This window comes from Calonectris borealis, chromosome 3 (genome assembly GCF_964195595.1).
Source record: "Calonectris borealis chromosome 3, bCalBor7.hap1.2, whole genome shotgun sequence".
NCBI classification, from domain to species: domain Eukaryota; kingdom Metazoa; phylum Chordata; class Aves; order Procellariiformes; family Procellariidae; genus Calonectris; species Calonectris borealis.
Genome location: NC_134314.1, coordinates 120,681,862 through 120,702,111, shown reverse-complemented (window position 1 = coordinate 120,702,111; position 20,250 = coordinate 120,681,862). Strand labels below are relative to the sequence as shown.

The 20,250-nt window shown below is 41.0% G+C and overlaps 1 protein-coding gene across 3 annotated transcripts in view; it reads left to right on the top strand.

Annotated features, from left to right (window-relative positions):
- The window catches only part of MACROD2 (mono-ADP ribosylhydrolase 2), an 888,004-nt gene that overhangs the window by 620,987 nt on the left and 246,767 nt on the right, over nt 1-20,250 (top strand). For all 3 annotated transcript variants that reach the window (XM_075147699.1, XM_075147698.1, XM_075147696.1), the window contains exon 8: nt 3,363-3,436. In XM_075147699.1, coding sequence (XP_075003800.1) covers nt 3,363-3,436 — 74 coding nt within the window. The remainder of the gene's footprint in view (nt 1-3,362; nt 3,437-20,250) is intronic.

The window sequence follows — 20,250 nt, the reverse complement described above, 5'->3', positions numbered from 1 at the left end:
CAAGCAAATTATAAAGATTTTGGAGTAACGGGTGTTTCTGGAGACACAGCTGCGATACAGCCTTTTCCCGTGTGGCCAGAGAGACAGGCACGTGGAGGTGGTCAACGCTGACATACTTTCCAGAGCCGGTAGTGTTGAACAAGCAGAGTAAAGGTCAGCCCAGCCCACATGGGATCTCTCCTTCACCCACCACGTCTGTCAAACCATGCAGGACTTTCTGCACACCCTCGTTCCTACTGACTTATCAGTCTTGCACCCACCGTGGCGTCAGCTGTAATGAATAAAACTGTACTTGAAAGGAAGGCTCCTCAACTGAGAGGGTCGCAAGAGATGGCAGCTGCTCGCTTCTAGGATTTGCTGTACTTGAAGGGTTGGGAGTAGATCCTGGTAACAGATGGTGAGATGTGATTAGCGGGCACTGCAAAATGCAGAGGGCTGTAGTAAAATTCCCACTTGCTGAAGCAGCTCTTGAGGAACCGAAGGTAGCCTGCACCGTTTCTGTGACGTAGGGGGATTTGTTGCCAAAATGTCGGCTTTGCCACTGGAGGGTGTAGGAAGCCCAGCCCAAGTTAGAGGCCTGTGTGGGTAGGTATGCGCTTCATCCCACACCTATCCACGACATACAGGCTGCCAACCCTCCCTTTTTCTCCAGCCAAATAAACCCGGTGAAGTCCTACGGAGGCACCGCTTGCCTGTACCTTACGGCTAATGCTTCTTTGCCTTTTTGTGCCCTTGTCCTTTTCAGTATTCTGGAGGAGCGCTCACTGCAGTAACATGGGCCAGTGTCACTCTTATTACTTTACCTGTTTTATCTTTTGTGAAATTGAGCCTTTAGCCAGAATTGCCTGAGCTGCTGCTCCAGCAGTCGGTTAACTGTGAGGCTCCTCGAGCTCATTTCTCTCAAGTAATTTGATTCCCACGTGCTCACTGAGATTGCTTTTTCCCTGAAAGGAAAGTTGGGAAGGGGGATGGGTGCATGTATGGGAGCAGATCAGAAACATTATGGCAGACAAATGTAGCTTAGAGATAAAAACAACGCAAAATCATGTTTAAAAAGATCCCATCTCACTTTATCTCCCTTTAACCCACTCCTATAAAACAAGATGTTTTGCTGTTTGAGAATCAGAGACACAGGGCCTTTTGTGCTGGTGCATGGTATGGAACAGGAGGCTAAATTCCATCCTGCTTCTGCATAAAGTCAATAAGGTCAATCCTTTCATTAAAATTACCAGAAATGTGTGTAAAATACTAATTAGATTTTTTTCTTTGATAACTGGTCATAAAAGGTTTCTATGGATTTCAAGATATTTTCTGAATTCATACACAGAATTCAAGACTTTTTATTTTGGTTGCTGAACTATTTCCTTTACATTGTGGTTACTTAGGAATAATTGAACACAAGTTTTCTAGATAAGCTTCTATTTAAGATCGGTTAGTATGGCAGCAGTTTTCTAAATAATGTACAATATGTGGAGAGATTCTATAAAATCGCCAGTGCTTTATCACAGTTTTGGGCAAATACCCTGTTGCAAGGGAGTGAAAAACAAGCCTGAAAAGCGAATCTTGCTGGAGGGAGAGTTGTTCTGAAAATAAACCATTCAGTGCATAAACAATGGTATATCAGTTGTCTGAAATACGCATTTCTCCCTCTGCGTGGCGTTCATTATATGGCCAGGCAGATCTACCACACTCGGTACAGAATTTCGATATTACAAAGTCCTGGTTTGTTAGATAGAATATTGCTAATTTTAGCAGACGGTCTGCTTAAAGGTCTGTTATTTTATATGATGAAAATGGGGCTGTTGGGAGCCTCTGCTTTGGGTTTCATTAGCGTTCGTTAGTTGTTTCATAAGACCTATGCCGTGATGATATTAGCAGCATTATTAAATGTCATAAGAATGACATTCCCTGCGGCAGTGGGAGTGTCCACAGTAATACTTGTAGGATCTTAGCTAATTTTCCGTCTTGGACCTGGGAAAAAAGGTTTCAAAAAATTTTCAAATATGCTTTATTGAGAAGTGTGAGCAAAGGAAGCACATGCTGAACGTCAGTATTACTCAAACATTGACTATTTTACTTGCTACTCTTGCTGGATAGTTGTCATCCATCGCTTTGAAACAGTATGCATACTGCTGGACAAAATCCTTGCAGAGTCCAGTTACAGGGAGTAATGCTTTGGGGATGTGACTCAAAGAGGGTGGAGGGATTTTGTGGGTTTTGGGGGTTTTTTTTGTGTGTGGATTTTTTTGTTTGTTTTATCTAGCAGTGCACAAGTTCTGAAAAAGGGTTAAAGAAGATACGAGTTTGGAGGATAATGTGCCAAGTCAAAAAGCTGGACACATCTACTAATTTTTGCAGTGTCTGCATTTTAGTTTATGGTGCGAGGGTGATGTATGATGTAAAAAAGGCTATATGTATGCAGCTGTATGCCAAATTTCATGACTGTTTCTGTCTAGCCCCGTTGCTTGCTTGTACACTGTGCCTGCAGCTCCACCTCTTCAAAGATTGTTCCATTAATCTAACCTACTGAGAGCTATTCATACAGCTTATGGGTTTTTATTTTTAAATCCTCACAAAAATGATTTGCTGCCCTCAAGTTAGGAATTTAAAGGAAAATTAAATTAAGGCTGCCTAAGTAATGAAAGCATCTTTAGATTTGATAGATAGAGACCATCAAAGCAAAAAGTCTGTATCCCTGGAAAGATTTCTGATATTGTTTAGTGCTGGGGGGAGTTACTATTGCTAGTATATCATGCAACATCAGGCCTTAAATTCATATGCTTATGCTTCATGACTTTCTTAATTTCCAAAGTTATTAGTTATGTTTTAGGTTATAACTTAAGAGATTTCTGACTCAAACATTTCTATCCTTATAAGGCCTATGGCATTGGGGTCATAGTGTTGTATCGTTTTGCTGACAGATGGATTAAAGAAAGAAAGCCTTAAGAAAGCCCTCATGCCTTAAGAAATGTCTGATTTTTTCTTGCAAGCCATGGAATGTAAGCCTAGTATTTGTTATTGTGATATATGTGTTATATTGTTGCCTGCCTAGTATGAGTTGTGTATAGCCCTCTATTGTTTCTACTTCTCTTGAGCTGTGGAGCTTTCCTAACTAGAGTTTTTTAAAAAAAAAAAAAAAAAAAAAAAAAACAATAAAACATCACTGGCCCTATTTTCAATTTGTTTAGCTGGAAAAAAAACTAATTGATGTTACCTAAAATCTTTGTACGAATCTGTGAAGAAGGGAGTTGACCAACTGTAATCCCAAAATAGTCCGGAAAAAAAAAATCCAGATTTTTGTTTTCTTATATGTATGGAAGAATGTGTGCCTTTTATTTATCTCTCATTTCTTCTGTCTTTAGGTTTTCCAAATGAGCCTGCTGCTGTCATTGCCCTTAACACTATTAAGGAATGGTTAAGCAAGAATCACAATGAGGTATGGAATAAAATACAAATTTCTGTTTAAGACTATGGTCTTTGACTCCAAAACTGTGGAAAGAGTAGACATAGGCTTGAGCCTCGAAGTCTCTTATTATTTATTATTTAGTCTTAAGACCAATGAAATCAGGTCAGGACAATATAGCCAGGAGAAGATTGTTATGTTTAAAAGCTACTCTGGAGTTGAAGGGAAATACCTTTGTTTGAAACCATGCTGTGCATTTCCCGTGCATTGTAATCTTTCCTGGCAAAGTAAAAGACTATTCTCTTCCTAAGCTGTTTCTGAGCGTCAGAGTTTTCGTGTAATAATGAAGAGATTCTCGGAAAGGAAATGTATATAACAGTTGTCAGTGGAAACAGCCACCAAAGGTCAGTGGTGTTCCAGGTGTCACTTTAACAGTAAAGAGCTGTATGATAGTATTTTCTGGTTTCATTCATTTTTGGTTTGCTTGCAGTTAACTGTTCATTTTCCCTGGAACGCTCATGAAATATGTGATACAACCGTGAATTTTTAACAGGACTGGTCGTCTTCCAGTGATAACATGATGGTGATTATTTTTACAAGACAAAAAAATACTTTCAACAGAATGATCTTCATATCTCCCCTTTCTAGTTTTTGTCTTTCTCTGGTTTGAGTTCTTATAGCAGGCTGATAGTTCCTAGTGTTGAATTGGAAAAATGCAACAATGAAGTGACAGAACAAATGAAATGATCATAATGTCTTAAACGGAAGAGATGCCTGTTTCCTCATGATGACAGCCAGCAGATTTCAGACAGCTAGAGTTGTTCAGTATTTTTGTCTGTTCAGTATTTAACAAAGCATCCAGTGGAGAAGCACAGTACAGGGACAAACGAGTAGTATTTTTCCTCTAGCAGTTTATTCAGGGGGCCTTTCTGTCACAAGAATCTGTTACATGATGGTATGAATTTAGCAGTTTTATGTGGTTTGGTTTGTTTTTTATTGAAAGGAGATACTATGTTGAGATTTGAATGGTAAGTTGAGGTTTTCAAACCTGAAAATACACTAAGGAGTGCGCACATGTTTGGACACTGGTTCTTTGTAGCACTGAGCACTTGGTAGCTTCCTGTGACTTTAGAGATCTGAGCAGTGAAGCAGGAGGTTTGGATGGACAGCCTTCGTTAACACTATAGGTGCCTAAGTGTCATCAGCCCAGCTCTAGGCTTATATTTTTGGGAATCTAGTCTATTAGCATGTAATTTTAACCCTTATAAGGCTAGAACCTCTATGTTTGCGCTGCTTTGCCATCTTATAATTTCTTAGTTGCATTTTTACCACATAATTTAAAAAATAGGCTAAAATTTTTTTTTTGCTCCAGAAGTATGCTTTTTTCACTCAAAAGCTGAGTATGTATTGTATATACACCCCTTAGTTTCTTTTCTTTAGTGGTACTACAAGAAACCTCACTTAATTTGGTGGACTGCCTATCAAAAGTGTACAAGTTTTCTCAATGAAAACTATTTTCTGAAGTATTTTGCTCTATGGTTCAGCCATTGCTTCTCCAGCTATAAGACAACGTTCATTTTCAATACACCTTCAGTCTTCCCTTTTTCTCATTTTTCTGCTTCTGGCTTGGAAACTCTCGTATGCCCTGCGTGTCGCCTTTCCCTCTTTCTTTTAGTTAGTGTGTTGCTTCAACGTTTTTCTGGTTCCCTCCATAGACTTCAGGTGAGTTCTTCCCCTTGACCTTGGAAAGTTCCAGGTCTGTTTTGGAAGAAGATGTGAGGCTCATAGCAGATAGTGATTGAAGTAACGGTGTTTGTCATATATGTTCGTGACTCTTAACTGAGTTGTAATAATTTTTAATCTATTTTGACCTGCGTTTGCAAAATGCCACTCTATTTACGGTCCACACAGATTAGTTTAAACTATGAAGACTGAATATGCATGATTCCTCCTTTCTCACTCTGTAACAAATTCCCTTCTCATTCTTGGCCTTCTCGGCTGCCTAGCTCTAAACCTCCTGTCTTGCTCCCCACAAACTCCAATGTAATGTGAATTCTTTTTAAGTAAGTAGCTGTAGTTTACAATGTTTGGACACTGAAAGGAGCCCAGGCTGTCCTGACTACAAAACAATTGTTAAGAATTATCCTACTGAGCTTACATCACAGCTGTTTTTTTTGAATTTGGACTGGTATAGCTAATAGTTGTTATATTAAATGTTTCCTAACACCCTGAATCCCAAATTCACCATGTTGAGATCTCATGCTGTTTGATGCACTTGAAGACGTACATGTGATGCATTTGCTGCAGTTATTACATATTAGTCAATATGACAATTCAGAGCCAATCCCCAAGAGCTTTTGTTAATTTTTGAAGGAAGTGGAGTACTAGAATTCAGTCAGGATATGTTTTGAGGGTCTAGATATTTAAATTCGCATGTTCTAGTCCAGGAGCAAAACCTCTAATGATTTGCCACGAGGCCAGCTTTTTAGAGGGCTGCCCATGTTTCACTCCTGTTATCGCTAACCAGAACCACTCCCCTGGCAGTGGCTGTGCTATCAAAATGTGTCAGTGTGTCCTGCTAACAGCCTCTCCTGAACAAAAGAGGCCTCCTGCACTTGGCTCTGCCAGAGTTAAATGAATCGAAGTCAGCTTCTTCCCTTCATTCCTTCTTGTGCAACCTTCCTTGTGTTTGAGAAATCCTGTCCAGGTTCTGCTCCTTTAGTCCCAAAGATGTTTGGCAGCCAGTTATCCCATTGGTGATGTTCGGTACTGATTGTCCTAAGATCTCAAACTCTTCGAGTGTAGAATGTGAATTGATTGAATGAATTCAAGAAGTTTTAGTGCAAGATAGAGACCAAAATGATACCTGCTCACTAGGAAATTTGCCTACATTAAAATACACTTGGCAAAACCAGATAGGGGAATAAGATGGAAACCTGACAAATTTGTAAGTCTTCTGTTGTGCTCTGCAGCAGCAGTGTCTTATCTGCCTTCCTGCATCCCAGGAAACTGTGACAAATTTGTGAAAGATAAGGCAATATTGTTGTTTTCTCCTCTCTACCTTCCTGTAGTACTTCCCTCCTTTGATGCTGTAATGAAGATTTTATCCATGCTGATACTAATTCAAAATATAAATAAATCAGTGGCTACATTCCTTAGTCAGCCTGGGGGCCTGAAAATATAACCTAAATGACTTCATTCTTGCAAGCTGTGTTAGTCCTGCGAAGTCCTCTGTCATAGTATTTACAAGAAAAGTGATTTGCATTTAATAAAAGGTTTTCTTATCCAAGTCCATTGTTGTGCTTGACCCCTCAGGTGTTTGCATAAAAACTTATTAGCATGCTTAACTCCAATGTCGCTCAGATGAATGTCTCATTACCATGCAAATGGAGTTAGCTCCTTTCTGAGGTTAATTGTTACAAAGCAACACAGAGAGAGATCTATTGTAATTTACGCAACACCAGCTAGGCAGGGCAGCTGCCATCATAGTCTAGCAGCCTAAAACTTAACTACATAAAGTCCACTAGGGAAAAACAACAGTATTGTAAGTAATGGGTTGTGCTTAGATGTATGTAACACACAGCACTGTTCTGGTCTTGAAATGCAAGTCTTAGGCAAGCTAATTTCTGGCCATGTTTTACACCAAGGTCTGCTGACTGGCACCCAGAGGGCAAATCGAGTTTAGAACCTGGTAAATGGTGTTATAGTGTAAAGCGTAGAAATCCCTTGGAGCAAACTCACAAGAATGGCCACAGTCAGCAGTACTGGGTTAATTTACTGCCAACCACCTAGGCTATCTCTTTAGCAAACTGTATTTTCACATTTCACAAAGTGCTCTGAAGGTTTAATAGAATTCTTCAGAGCACAAAATAGAATTGGATCCCATGCTTTAGGAAGTTGTACACTGGGATTCACTTAAAAATGCACATTAAGCTCTTTGAACAGTTCAGAGTGTTTCTTTCTGGGGATAATTTGGCAAGGTTTGAGATACTGCCACCCGATTTCCCGTAATGGTATCACAAAAGAATTGTGTCACCTTTAAATACTGGACCCCTTACGTTTTTGGGGGCGGTGGGGAAGAGGGTCATGTTTGGTTTTTTTGTAGCGGGTATCTTTGAACATGTTAGAAATTGTTACTTGCTTTTACTTCAGTACCGTGCTATCTTTGTCAAAAGGGTGAAAAATAAAAAATGCTCAGTGTCTGCCTAACCTTATGTCACTGACATGAAAAGCCTCAGGACTTTTTCACTGCTCAAGAAAAGACTTTAATTTAACAGCACATTTAGTTCAAAGTATTGTTCTTTCTCTTGCACAATATCTCACAGCATTTATTACGCACCCCAGTAGAACAACAACCAGGAAAGTGCAATTGCAATGTATCTTCCATTGAAATAACTGATTGTTGTGGTTTAACCCCAGCCAGCAACTAAGCCCCACGCAGCCGCTCGCTCGCTGCCCCCCCAGTGGGATGGGGGAGAGAATCGGAAGGGTAAAAGAGAGAAAACTCCTGGGTTGAGATAAAGACAGTTTCATAGGTAAAGCAAAAGCCGCACACGGAAGCAAAGGAAAACGAGGAATTCATTCACTGCTTCCCATCTGCAGGCAGGTGTGCAGCCATCTCCAGGAAAGCAGGGCTCCATCACGTGTAACGGGCACTTGGGGAAGGCAAACGCCATCACTCTGAATGTCCCCCCCCTTCCTCCTTCTCCCCCCAGCTTTATATGCTGAGCATGAGGACATATGGTATGGGATATCCCTTTGGTCAGTTGGGGTCAGCTGTCCCAGCTGTGTCCCCTCCCAGCTTCTTGTGCACCCCCAGCCTGCTCGCTGGTGGGGTGGGGTGAGGAGCAGAAAAGGCCTTGACTCTGTGTCAGCGCTGCTCAGCAGTAATGAAAACATCCCTCTGTTATCAACCCTGTTTCCAGCACATATCCAAAACACAGCCCCATACCAGCTGCTGTGAAGAAAATTAACTCTATCCCAGCCAAAACCAGCATGCTGATGCAAATTAAAAGCACATGGATGGAAAATAAATCAACACATTCCTGATTTCTTTTAATTACAATCACTACCGAAGGGGAGATTTTTTTGCTTATTTTGCCTGAAGTACATGATATTTAGGTGTTTTAGCAAGTAGTTATGCATCATCCCAATGCCAAAAAAAAAATTGTATGTTTCCAGCAAAAAAGGATGAGCAAAATCCTGGTACAGCTGAAATGAGTGGAACTCTGTTTTCAGTGGGGGGGCAGGATCACACTTGCTCTATTCCTCAAGACAAAAATTTTCAGGAGGAAACACCTGGTTTGTCAAGTTAGGCACACCATAGCATGGGTGCCCTGCACCTGTACTTCATTTTGTACTGTGCTTTGTCCAAATCATGGTGATATTTTCCACTACCGAGATAATTAAAGTGGAATTACCTTTCCTGTGCACTGATTCCCATAGGCACTTGTGCCTTGGTGGCACGCAGGGATTGGGCTGGCCTTGCCTTGCCAGCAGGAGCTGTGGGTGTATGAGAGAAGGGAGAGCTGAGGAAACGCTCCCTGCAATGGGGACCGTGGATGTGACTGGCGGGACTTTTATCCTGCTGATAAATCTGCGTGAGCAACTGAGTTTCTAAGGATGGGGAGGGTATGTAGGAATTTGAGGAAGGGAAGATCTGTGATGAGAAAGCAGAGCTTCAGGGATTATGCTGTTTTCCTTGTCCTCAGGGAGCTCGTCACCCTGATGCTATGGTAAGCAGGTGTCTCCTCCTGGTCAGGAAGGGCCAGAGTAGGGCAGTGAGGGAGCAGCTTGCTTGAGTGTAAGACACAGCTGAGAGGTCCAGCAGGACTTAAACCAGGTGCGCTGTAGGTTGGCCACCCAGGCCCAAGCCTGCTTGAGGCATCTCGGCTCAAAAGAGTTATTGTTGCTGAAATAAAAAGAGCACTGGTCTTAGGTGCTTAGGGAGGACAGGACCGCTGCGTGGGCTGGCGGATATGGCTCAGGACCCACAGGAGAGCCATCGGTCCCCAGAGGGATATCTGTGTGCCAGGCAGGATATCCCAAGCACCTAAAATGGTGCTAGGTACTGGTGCCTAGTTTGGAGAGAGGTAGATGTCCTGCTGGACGGCCACTGCCTGGCAGGACAGAGCAAAAGGAGTTGCCACTGTTCTCTATTGCACAAGGCAGGGTGGTGCAGGTGTGCCTCAGTGAGCTTTTAAAAGCACTAGAGCTTTATTTTGGGGTAAACTAACATGATTGCAACTTTGTGTCATGTGCAGCTCTCTGCAGGTAAGTGTGGCACCCCATGGTATCCATCTGGGTACCACGTTAGTCTGGCAGTACCTATGCTATGCAGTGTTATGTTACGTAGGCATATACCTAGGAGGTGTAAGACAGCAGGGTAGGAACGTTTCTCGTGTTTCTCCCTTCAAAATCAGGTCAGGCAGCTAACAAAAAGTTTACCTCCTGAGCCCATGAAAACATCAGGGCAACCCAGTTTCAGTATTTCTGCAGACTGCTTGCCTGAAAGATCATTTATTTTTCTTTCTTTTTTTTTTTTTTTTAATTTTTTCTTTCCTGCTCCCTTTGGTGGTCTCAGCAACCTCATTTTGGCTCTTCATTCTTCAGAGACAATTAAACAAAGTGGCATCTTGAGATATGAGGTCTTGTCTTTATCTCTACAGAAGGATGTAGATGGAGACAGTGTGTCTTGGAAAATGTTGTCTGATGCAGTTGCCTCAGTTATATTCCTCTAGGCAGAGCAACCAAGTTTCTACTTTTATTCTAAAAAGGAGTGGAGTAGCTAGCTGACAATATTTAATTAATGAAAGCAAATGTTTTGTTTTGTTTTTTTTTTTTTTAAATTAACTAATGCAAACAATTCCCCCTAAGATAGTATTACTTTTTTTTTTTTGCTTGGGTAGTTTTCATGCTTATAGTTTACAGTTGTCAACAAAACTATGTGCAATTTTGAAGAAAAAAAAAATGTATTTATGCCTAAGGTGGTATCTTTCTTTTACAACAAGTTTGGGCCTGCAGTGACATGTATTTATTTTAAAGTGTATTTATTACTCGGAAATAAACCTCTGAAAATACAGGTTTCGATTGAAGCCCCTGTAGGATCCTCAAGGACAGTAAGGCTATTTTGGTAGCTCTTATATGCCAGTATCATTTGATTAACATAATCTCCTCCCCTCCCCCAGCACTGTTCTCTTGGGTAGGTTAAAAAATGATCTCCTTTCTATTTCTACATTCCAATTAGGTGGTAATCATATGCTGCTCTGATTGAAATGAAAATCAGCCATCATGCCACTGTCATCTAGCTGAAGTTGAGGAAAAAATGCTTTTCAACTTGTACAAAATTAAAATGATTTACTTGCTCTGTGTAGCTGCTCTGTCACTGGGCTCAAAGAGGTTCAGTGCTGTCCCCAAAGCCCAAACCTAACTATCATCCCAACAGACAAGTCGTTTTCTGAAATGATAAGTAAGCTGCCAAGGCAGCGATGCTTTCTTGTACGTTCTTCAGACTGCTATTCAGGTAGAAGGCTGATAAAGCAAAGCAGACAAAGCCCGTATTCATTACACACGGTACTTTATTTATTAGACTTAAAAAGCTTTTGTTATTTTTTGATACAGCTATTGAGAGAAAGGCAGGAAGGCGTCCTCTTGGAAAGAAATGTTAGAGCTCGTGATTGCTGCGCATGTCCCATGTGACCGGTTTCTGAGTTACTCCCGTGTGACCCAGATAAAAATGGCGGGGGGGAGGGGGGGGACACGAGTCGGAAACATGGCTTCCCGTCATCCCTTCCCCCTGAAATTTGTTGAGGATCAAGGAAATCCACTTCTATGCATAGTGTAGATGTTTTCAATGAATGCGTCTTTGTAAAGGTTTATGTATACTTTGTGTACTGTATAAATAATGATTCCTGTAACTCCATTACAGCTAATGAGTGTTACTAATACAAGACAGGTCTCTGCATGGGTTCTTTTGGGTTTACAGTCGTTAACTATCTAATAATTGAAATTTGTCAAAGCATTTATTCTTTTTATCCTTACAACTTAATGTCAGTTATGGTAACAGGAACCTGAATAGCTCGAAAATTCTACAGGCATGTAGCTAAATTAACAAAATTGTCACTAGTTCAGGGTTGGGATTTTGTCTTTGTTTCTTTGATTTTTTTTTTTTTTTTCCCCTCCTGATTTCTGTACGTTTGGAGGGGCCTGGGTGCTGTAGTGAGCTGTGTGAAAAGACCTTAAAAAATAAATGGAAACAATGTTAAATTTTTTTTCTTTCCTGTTACTTCTTGCATGACAAAAAAGATCATGATAACATCCTTTTATTTTCAGTTCTGGCTTTCAGCCAGAAATCCCAATAATTTCAACTGGTTTGTCAAATCAGCCCAATGCAGAAGAGGTCCAGTCTTCGTTTTGGAAAGATTCAGTTATTGTTGCTACCCTTCTGGACACTCTCTTCTTTAAATTAGTTTCTGCTCCTCACCCTGTGGGTACGTGGGAATAGACAAATAAATGAGGAGTAGCAATCCATGTACTTCTAGTGAGATTCATGGATAAAATACTCCATGAGTAACAGAGAAATTGCTGTTACAATCTTTGTTTTGCGTCCGAGCTCTTCATATTAATAAATCTGTTGTGATTTATGTTTTGCTATGCTTTCATGTCCGACTGAACTGTATCTGTGGATTACAGCTGGATCTTAGCAGGAATTGAGCTGAGATGGAGTAAGAGGAAGGAGAGGCAGGAGAGGGTTTGCCTTTTGCTCTGTGGAGGTTTGCAAGGAGGCTTCCATCATGAAGACAGAGTTTTGGGAGACTCGCAGTGGAAGCTGTCTGCCAAGGCAGATGCCAGCAGCAGATAAACCAGGTGGCCAGCTGAAGTGTGTCCCTGATGCCAGTCAGCCACCCAGCCCTCATCAGGGTGCTGGCAGAAACCAGGGGAGCGTCCCTTTGGCTGGGCCTCGCGGCAGGGAGCCCAGCGCCCAGCCTCCTGCTCCACAGCCGCAGCCTGCAGAGAGGATGTCTTTGATTTGGGGGTTTCCTTCGGCTGCAGGGTTTTCAGTTCTCTGAACTGACTCTCAGGTGACGTGTTCATCTGTCTTCGCAGACGAGAAACGTCTGTCCGTGTGACCTGAGCCTCTGCGAGTGCCCTGGAGGTGCTTTAGCTGTGCAGCCCAGCATGCGTTGGAAGCATGCGCGGTCGGGGCGGACGGCTACCAGCTGACGGCTGCGCTGCCTGCCCAGCCGCAGCGCACAATGCGGTGCTAAGTGAAGCCACTCTGCTGGCATGGGCAGCGGCCCTTCCACACGAGCCAAGAGCACATGCTTTGTTTTGCTGGCACTTTCCTGGCATCCTGCAGAGCGTACGATGTCTGCTTTTTGGTGTTCTGTTTCCAATAAACTCACGTAGCTGTTTTGCTTCTGGAAAGCTGCCGCTTCTGTTCGATTTAAATTCAGTTCTGTTGCCTACAATTTTCCCCAAAGCAGAATGTCCAGCATGGCATAGGAGGGTGAAATAATAATAAAAAATAAAAATACATTAGGCGACTCTCATACTGGAGCAAGCATCGAATCACGCTACAAGGGACCAAACTGGTATAAGCTAACTAACTCTAAAGGGAATATTTTGTTAAGTTTTGTTCTGTCGTCCTGTCTGAGATTTTATCTGGCCAACTCCTACCATCATCTCCAAGCATGTTAGCCATCAACAGTAGGTCACAATCCAATCCGTACAGAAGGAAACCCGCGTGGATTCTTATAGCCGGAGTGCATTCCCTGTGCATTGAGTTCATTGGTGCTAGACTACAGCATCTTGACATATAGTTTGAGATATATGATTCTGACATTTAATAGGTTAGATGATATTGGCCACATACTTCGTAGGTTTTGTATCATACGGTATTCCTGGGAAGGTGAAAAATGGGTCTGTCTATTATATATGAAATGACAGAACAGATGAGAAGAGCAGTCTGGATGTGGGCAGCATTGACAATAAGAACCTGTGGAAACATAGGAATGACTGGCAGGCTTCCAAGATAAAATACCTGATAATTAATACAGAACAACTTGCTTCAGTTCAAATGTGAGCACAGTTTAAGGGTGTGTATCGCCTTCCTACATAGACTTCAAGGCAGATTATGTGAATCTTTCATTTATTTGGGATTAATGAAAAAATGGAGAATAAATTAGATAAGCTATGAAATTCTTTACTTCAGTAGGAATAAACAGTGCTTCCTGAGAAGAGTTTTTGAACAAAGGCTACAAAAAGACTTGCTCAGGTTCTCACCTTGCTTCTAACCTGATCTCTCATGAGATAATAGAGTGAAGGTTAATTTTTACTAGCATAGGCTGTTTACAGCTACTAAATATAAATTGGATTCGTTTATTGAAGTCTTATTTTCTTTTTTTCACATTAAAAAAAAAAAAGGATGAATGTACTTTAAGACTAGTAAAATAACTGGAAAACAATCAGTGGTTAAGAAGATAACTACTGGCTGAGGGTTAAAGCAGAATTAAGTAGGTTTAAAAGCAGTATAATTTTACAGTTGAAATGAAAGTTGCCATGACACAGAGCACAGACTTGACTTGCAGTTATGCCTTGTAAATAACCAGGTTGGAGTTGCCCATGTCTCTCTGCTTTTCTGTCTGTCTTTATCCTGATTCGGGAATGCATTTTAATATTACCAGAACTGAATTTGGGATGCTTTTCTGAACCAGGCGTATTGAACTTTTCTGAGCCAGTATTTTTGTCTTGTCTTTGCTATTAGGCTAAAAATACCACATGCTAATACACTGCCGTCCTCTTTAGTACTGCAGTCTGAAATAAAATCCTAAGAACCAGCTGCTACATGTTCATCCATGTGATCAATGTACAATAAATCCAGGGGGGTAGGTGTCTTTCTGATTTCTCCCTCTTGCAAGAAACTAGGGCCTTTCATGAGCCCATCTCCAAATTCCAAATGTCCTGGATTTGATGAGGTGCGAGGAAGGGATTTTTCAGGTTCTGCATTCTTTTCTGGCTTCTTCCATCCAGCTCTTCTACACACTTAAAAGGGACTGTGTATTTAAGCCTCAACCCACCTACATGTTCTCAGATTGGGGGAAGGGGTTTTATATGTGACTTTCAGCCTCTTCTGCTGGAAATTTTACCTTTCCTTTAAAGTCCCTTTGGGTTTGTAAGCCAAAAGGTTAAAAAGCCTTAGTCTTCTATTTGCATATTGATAGTCTTATCCTTTAGTTGAGATGTTAACGTATAACTATTGTTTTATTGCTAAAATACAGTATATTTGATTAAGTTCATTAATTCTTTTTATTTTCACCTTGTTTTGCAAGACTGCCTGTCAAATGCCTTTTCCATGTGTGGAAAAAGTCTTTGAACTTGCACTGCCGTTTACTGTTTTGCAGTGAATGCGCAAACCTTGCCCTAATATGAAAGAAACTTATCACATAGCACTTTGGCTCCCCTGAATTTAATCTCGATACCCGTCAGATGATAACCTCTTCCCTGTGGACATTTAAACAAACATCTTCCTTTGGGACTGCCTACTAATAATATACGATCTGTCTGATGATAACCTCATGATGGGGAAATGTTTCAAAAGGCACAATAGAAATTACATGCTTCAGTCCTACTGACTTTCACTGTGACTCCGTTGCCTCACTGCTCTGTGTTCCCTGTTAAAATCTCTCCCTACAGACACCATATTAAGTTCATTAATATTTACAAAGCAAATATATTTCCCTTCAGACAGTTGAGGCAAAACTGCCCTTGATTTTTGGTGGATTATATGAGCATTGACACAGCTTTATATAGCATAAGTGCAATATCTAATTAATATGCATACTTATATTTGTAGAATACCCTAGGCATTTTTTTTCCAGTGTGATTTTTATGGGGCATATCATATGAGAATAAAATCTCATTATAACTACAGGTTGCTTATGCGTGTATGCTCCTCAGGATGGGGGTCCAAGTCTTCGTGGGAATTTGGAAAGTGCCTGGCATGCTGTTGGTACTGAAGCTCCTATTAGCAAGGTGGAGTTGCGTACATAAGAAAGCGCAATATCGCAGATGATCAAAGATACTTGTAATTCAAAGCTCTGAGTGTAAATCCAGAGGGTAAGCTTCTATAGACTAGCACTAGTCCTCAAAGCTCTCCTAAATTTTGAGAGAGAGAATTTTTGCATCATAGTCGCTAACGAGGAAGGGCAGGCATTAGTATCTTTAATGATGGCAGTGTTAGTGTTTGTTACAGGAGGTAGATGAAAAGGCTGAATTCGCTCCCATGTTGAAAGTACAAGTATTTACAGAAAATATAGTTGTATATTTACTGGCGCTTGTGGTGGTATGAGCATGGTGCTTCAGATTCTGCAAGGTTCAGTTTGAGACAGAGATGTATTTGAGGGACAATCCCATCACATGCAATTTATAGCCATGGTATTTCAAAAATAAATCTAGCTTGTATGATGCCTCCAAATAGCAGAAGCTGAGAGGGAAATAAGTAACTGTAAGGTTTTTCAGAGACTATTAAGAGAATAAAGAATGCTTTATAAGCCGATAATGACAAGTATAAATATTGCTTCAATGTCAGATTGCTCAGTGAACTGGGATTTTCACGTAAACGGTCGGTACCCTGTCTTTATTGGCAATTTATTGTCACCTTCTATGTTTTGTATGTGGGGGAAAAGGGATCCTGCTGTGGTCCAGTGAGCTACGGTCTGGCAAAAGAGGGCAGATGTCGAGCCGTGGGTAGCCATGAAGAGTGTGTATGGTTTTTTTCTCTTTGGTCAGGACTGGGAGTAAGCAGGAGCAGCAAGGTAGGCTGACACTGTCTTTTACCTAGAGTATTGCAAGAACTTTAGGAGTGAAGTGCTGAGAAGCTATTTGATCCGGTTTCTTAGTTCCCAGATAGCCTAGTTGAAAGGGAAAGCTGCAACAAATCTTGAAAGCGCAATGTTAGCTACTGGGTTTTTTGAAACTTGCTGGTGGAAGAAGTTCGTTTTGGATGTCCTCCATCTCCAGAGCAATTGCATAGAGTAAAAATGAACTCCTGATACAGGGACCTGGCAGGTTCAGTACGTCTTGCTCTCCCCTCTTTTGTACCTTCTTTCCCTTTGCAGTTTTTCCCTTTCAATCATCCCTGTTCTGCCCCCTGTTTGAGTGGTAAACTTGTCTCTTTGTATTCTGCTCTATTGCCTGGGCATGTAACTAAGCACTTTGGATCAGCAGAGAGGAAACAAAGACTGTACCTCTGCTCTGGGTCTGTCTTGTGTGTTGCAGCTGTTGTTTTTAGGTAGGGATTTCAAGTCCAGCTGCTCCTTATTGACCCTGTGGGAAGTGGCAGGTTGAATCAATTATTTGATGTGCACATTCTCTGTTGGCAGGATTCTCAAGAGCCTTATAAAGGCACAAATGATGTTACTTGCTAGTGCAAAAGAAAGTTACAATTGGGGATAGCAATTAATATGCAATTAGGAAGGCATTCTTTTTTCTTTCCAAGTATTTTTTTTTTTCCCCCAGTTATTTTTAAATTTGAATTGACTGAATAGCTGAAGAATTCCTTTTGGAAAAGAGGAGGAGGGTAGTATTTTTTTTCTGCATTAGCTTTGATTTTTCCTCCTGCAGGGACACCGGGAAGCACAGACAGCTGTTGTTTAAAACAAAATTGGACAAGAAATGCTATCAAACCATTTACTATCTCTGAACTATAACGCAGCAGTCCTGTGTTTTAATGATGTATTGTTGTTCATTGTGCACTGCATTACTGCTCGAACTTACATTTGTTTGGAAAAGTAATGAGATTTGAACTCACAGTGTATCTCTGGAAACAGCCTATGTGTGCCAGCTAAGGTATTCTGGTAATTTACTGGTTTTGCCACCCAAGGTAGTAAAGCTGCCCGGCAGGATGCGAGGAGGAAGGGTTTATTGAAGGGTGTTGGGCTGTGGATGTGTTGAGATGTCAGCATTATCAGAAATGACAACGTCTGTGAGCGAAAGAACAGAGCAATCACAAACCCTCTTCAGCCTTTGGCACCGGCGCTGAGGCTGCCAACACGGGTGTCAATTTGTGCCAGCTCCTGGAGCATTTTTTGTTGATGATGACGCGTGTCGCTTTGGAACTGGATCGAGACAATCAGTGCATTTCACACAGGCCACCAAGCAGCCCCGGCCCCAGCTGCTTTCAGACACGCGTCACCTGGGCTGTGTTTGACCTAATGATGTACAAGCAAAAAAGGCTTTATATTTTATAATAGTCTCCAGAGCTGTCACATCCCAGTTTTAGACTAGATTAATTAGCACCCGTGTGAGTAATTCCATACACAGTCATTTAGAACTGTTACCTTTTTTCCAGGTTATTTTCTTCTAAATGCTCTAGAAAGTGGTTTTGAAGAAATGTTCAGTGGCTAATGAAAACACCTATGAATGTAAAGCCATAGATGGTGTATAATTTATAAAGCTGCATCAAATGAACGTCTGTGACAAGCATAGGGTTTTGCTGGCTGGGTGGCCTTTGTGGGCTGTTGCTAAAAGAGGTCAAACTGGATCTGTGAACTTAAAACCACAACTGTACTAATTAACGTGATAGGAAAATGTTAGGAAATGCAATATAATTAGTCATAGAATGTGTCATAATTTCTTTTTCAGTTAGTCTTCTAGCACGCTGCCACACCACAGTGCTTTCCATTAATAATGAAGACATTTTGGAGAAATAGTATTAGCAGCTGGTTGACTGTAGTTAATTGACATATTATTGTATTCCAGCACATTCTGTCAGGGACTGCTGTGAATGGCTTAAAGGCTTCTAGGGAGAAATAAAGCAGAGATAACCAAAGGGGAGTTATTTTAACTTAACTCAGACCCTGTATACTCTGATTCTAGGAGGCAATTTACTAAAATATGTAGAGAATTTTGATTTAGAAAATAATGATGTAATGGACTTAATAAATTTAAGGGGATAGCACATAAGCTCCTGTAGGAGTAGGGCTTTCGGAGAGTTTTAAACTCTGAGTGACTAAACAACATAAATCCATTTACTTATGGATTTAATCCAGGCTGCTTTGTTAAAAATTGGGGTAGCAGATTGACAGGGAGTTTAAGAAATGAACTATATATGTAACTGAGGCATGCTAATTACTGTCTCCCTCCGAGCCCGCCCCCCGCCACCACCCCCCCCCCCAAGTTAACAGAGCTTAAAATGAATGCATCTTTGTTTTCAGAATGAGGACTAAAGAAGAGATCCAGAGTGAAGCCAGGGAGGTTACTTCGCAAGCCTTTCACCTCCAGGTCACCGATTCAAATCCAGACCATTTTGTTCATGTCAGAGCTTTTTGGCCTTTGCACTAGGCTGGCCTGTGTAGAGCGAAATGGAGAACGTGGCTTTGGTCCCTATCACAACTGACGAGACTCTAGCTGTACTGATGAACATTATGTATTTAAAGAGTCTGATCCTGCAGTCACGGCACCCAGCTGGAGATTTTGCTTTTCTCTCCAGAGAAGCTGGCATTAGGCACAAAATAGAAAACGGCAGCCTCTAGTGCCGATAGTTTCAAATGCTGATAGTTTCAAACGTTCATGGACATATAAAGGAGTTTCTTCTTAGATGTGCTTATGGAAGGAAATGGAAAGTGAGTACTTCAAAGGAACTGAGCAATTTGATCATGGAACATTTTATTGTACAGATAATTACGTAAAATAGGCTGAATTGAGATAGAGCTCTTAGTGACTTTTTTGCTGTGTGTATAATTAGATATACAGAGCTGTTTCCTCAGCTAGTGTCAGTCTGCTTAGCTCTATTTAAGTCAACTTGCATTAGTTGAGAAGCTGGACCCTGGTATTTACAGAACCACTGACTGTTTATTATACCAGAGTAACACAGCCAAGTTCTGTACCTTAAGGAAATTTAGACCAAGATGTATAAAGTAAGAAAAATGGTACTGTGTTCTTTTTTAAAGTAATGATGGGCTAATCTCAACTTCAGCACTTTTATTTGAAGCTTGTTAGAACTTACAGCAATTGGATGTAGAAGTAAAGAACTACCATGATGTTTTGGGGATGTACTTGCAATTTGGAAAGAAACTTGTGGTGGGGGACTTTGGTCTTTGTAGGCTGTGATGAGAAGGCAAAAAATAGCAGGCATGGAAAAGTTTGTCGGGGAAAAAAAAGGACTGACCTCTAGAAAAGCCTTTATCACTGAGTAACAGAGGAACAAAATAGTAAATGAAGAAATGGTAGTTGATAATGAACAGCCAGGGTACAATAACAGCACTCTGAATGCTCATGTTTTCTGTTCTTTTAGAAGCATTTTACATTTGAAAAATACAGAAACTCTCCATATGCAAGCTTTCAGATTATGATTTTAAAAGAATGACACTAAAAATAACAACTTTCCCATGTTACCAAAATTTAAGTTTGAGGCCAGTGATACTCTGATGCTTCCTACAGCTGAAAACACAGGGAGTGTTTTCACTTTCAAATGAGTAGCAGTCTTCTGTGTTAATGAAATGAGTTGAAAACAGTTAATCCTTCGAATTGTGCTGAAGCTGTTCATGGATATTTTTAGCACTGTAGGCCCTGGAATGCCCAGTTCCTTGCACTCTGCTTTTCTGTTCATCATTGCCAGAAACAGGGCTAATGGAAGCATTAAAAATATTTTAGAAAATACCAATGTCTAAATCATTGGGAGCGAAAGTCCTCTTTTGTTGAATTGAAACAAACGTGGCTGTCCTGTCTTGGGGAGACCTTAATTCAAGAATTAGAGACTTTCTTCAGCTGAGACACTTGACTTCGTCATCAATATACACGAGGTAGTGTTTCTGTGGAGGATGTGTGCCTGTCTTCTCAGCACTCTG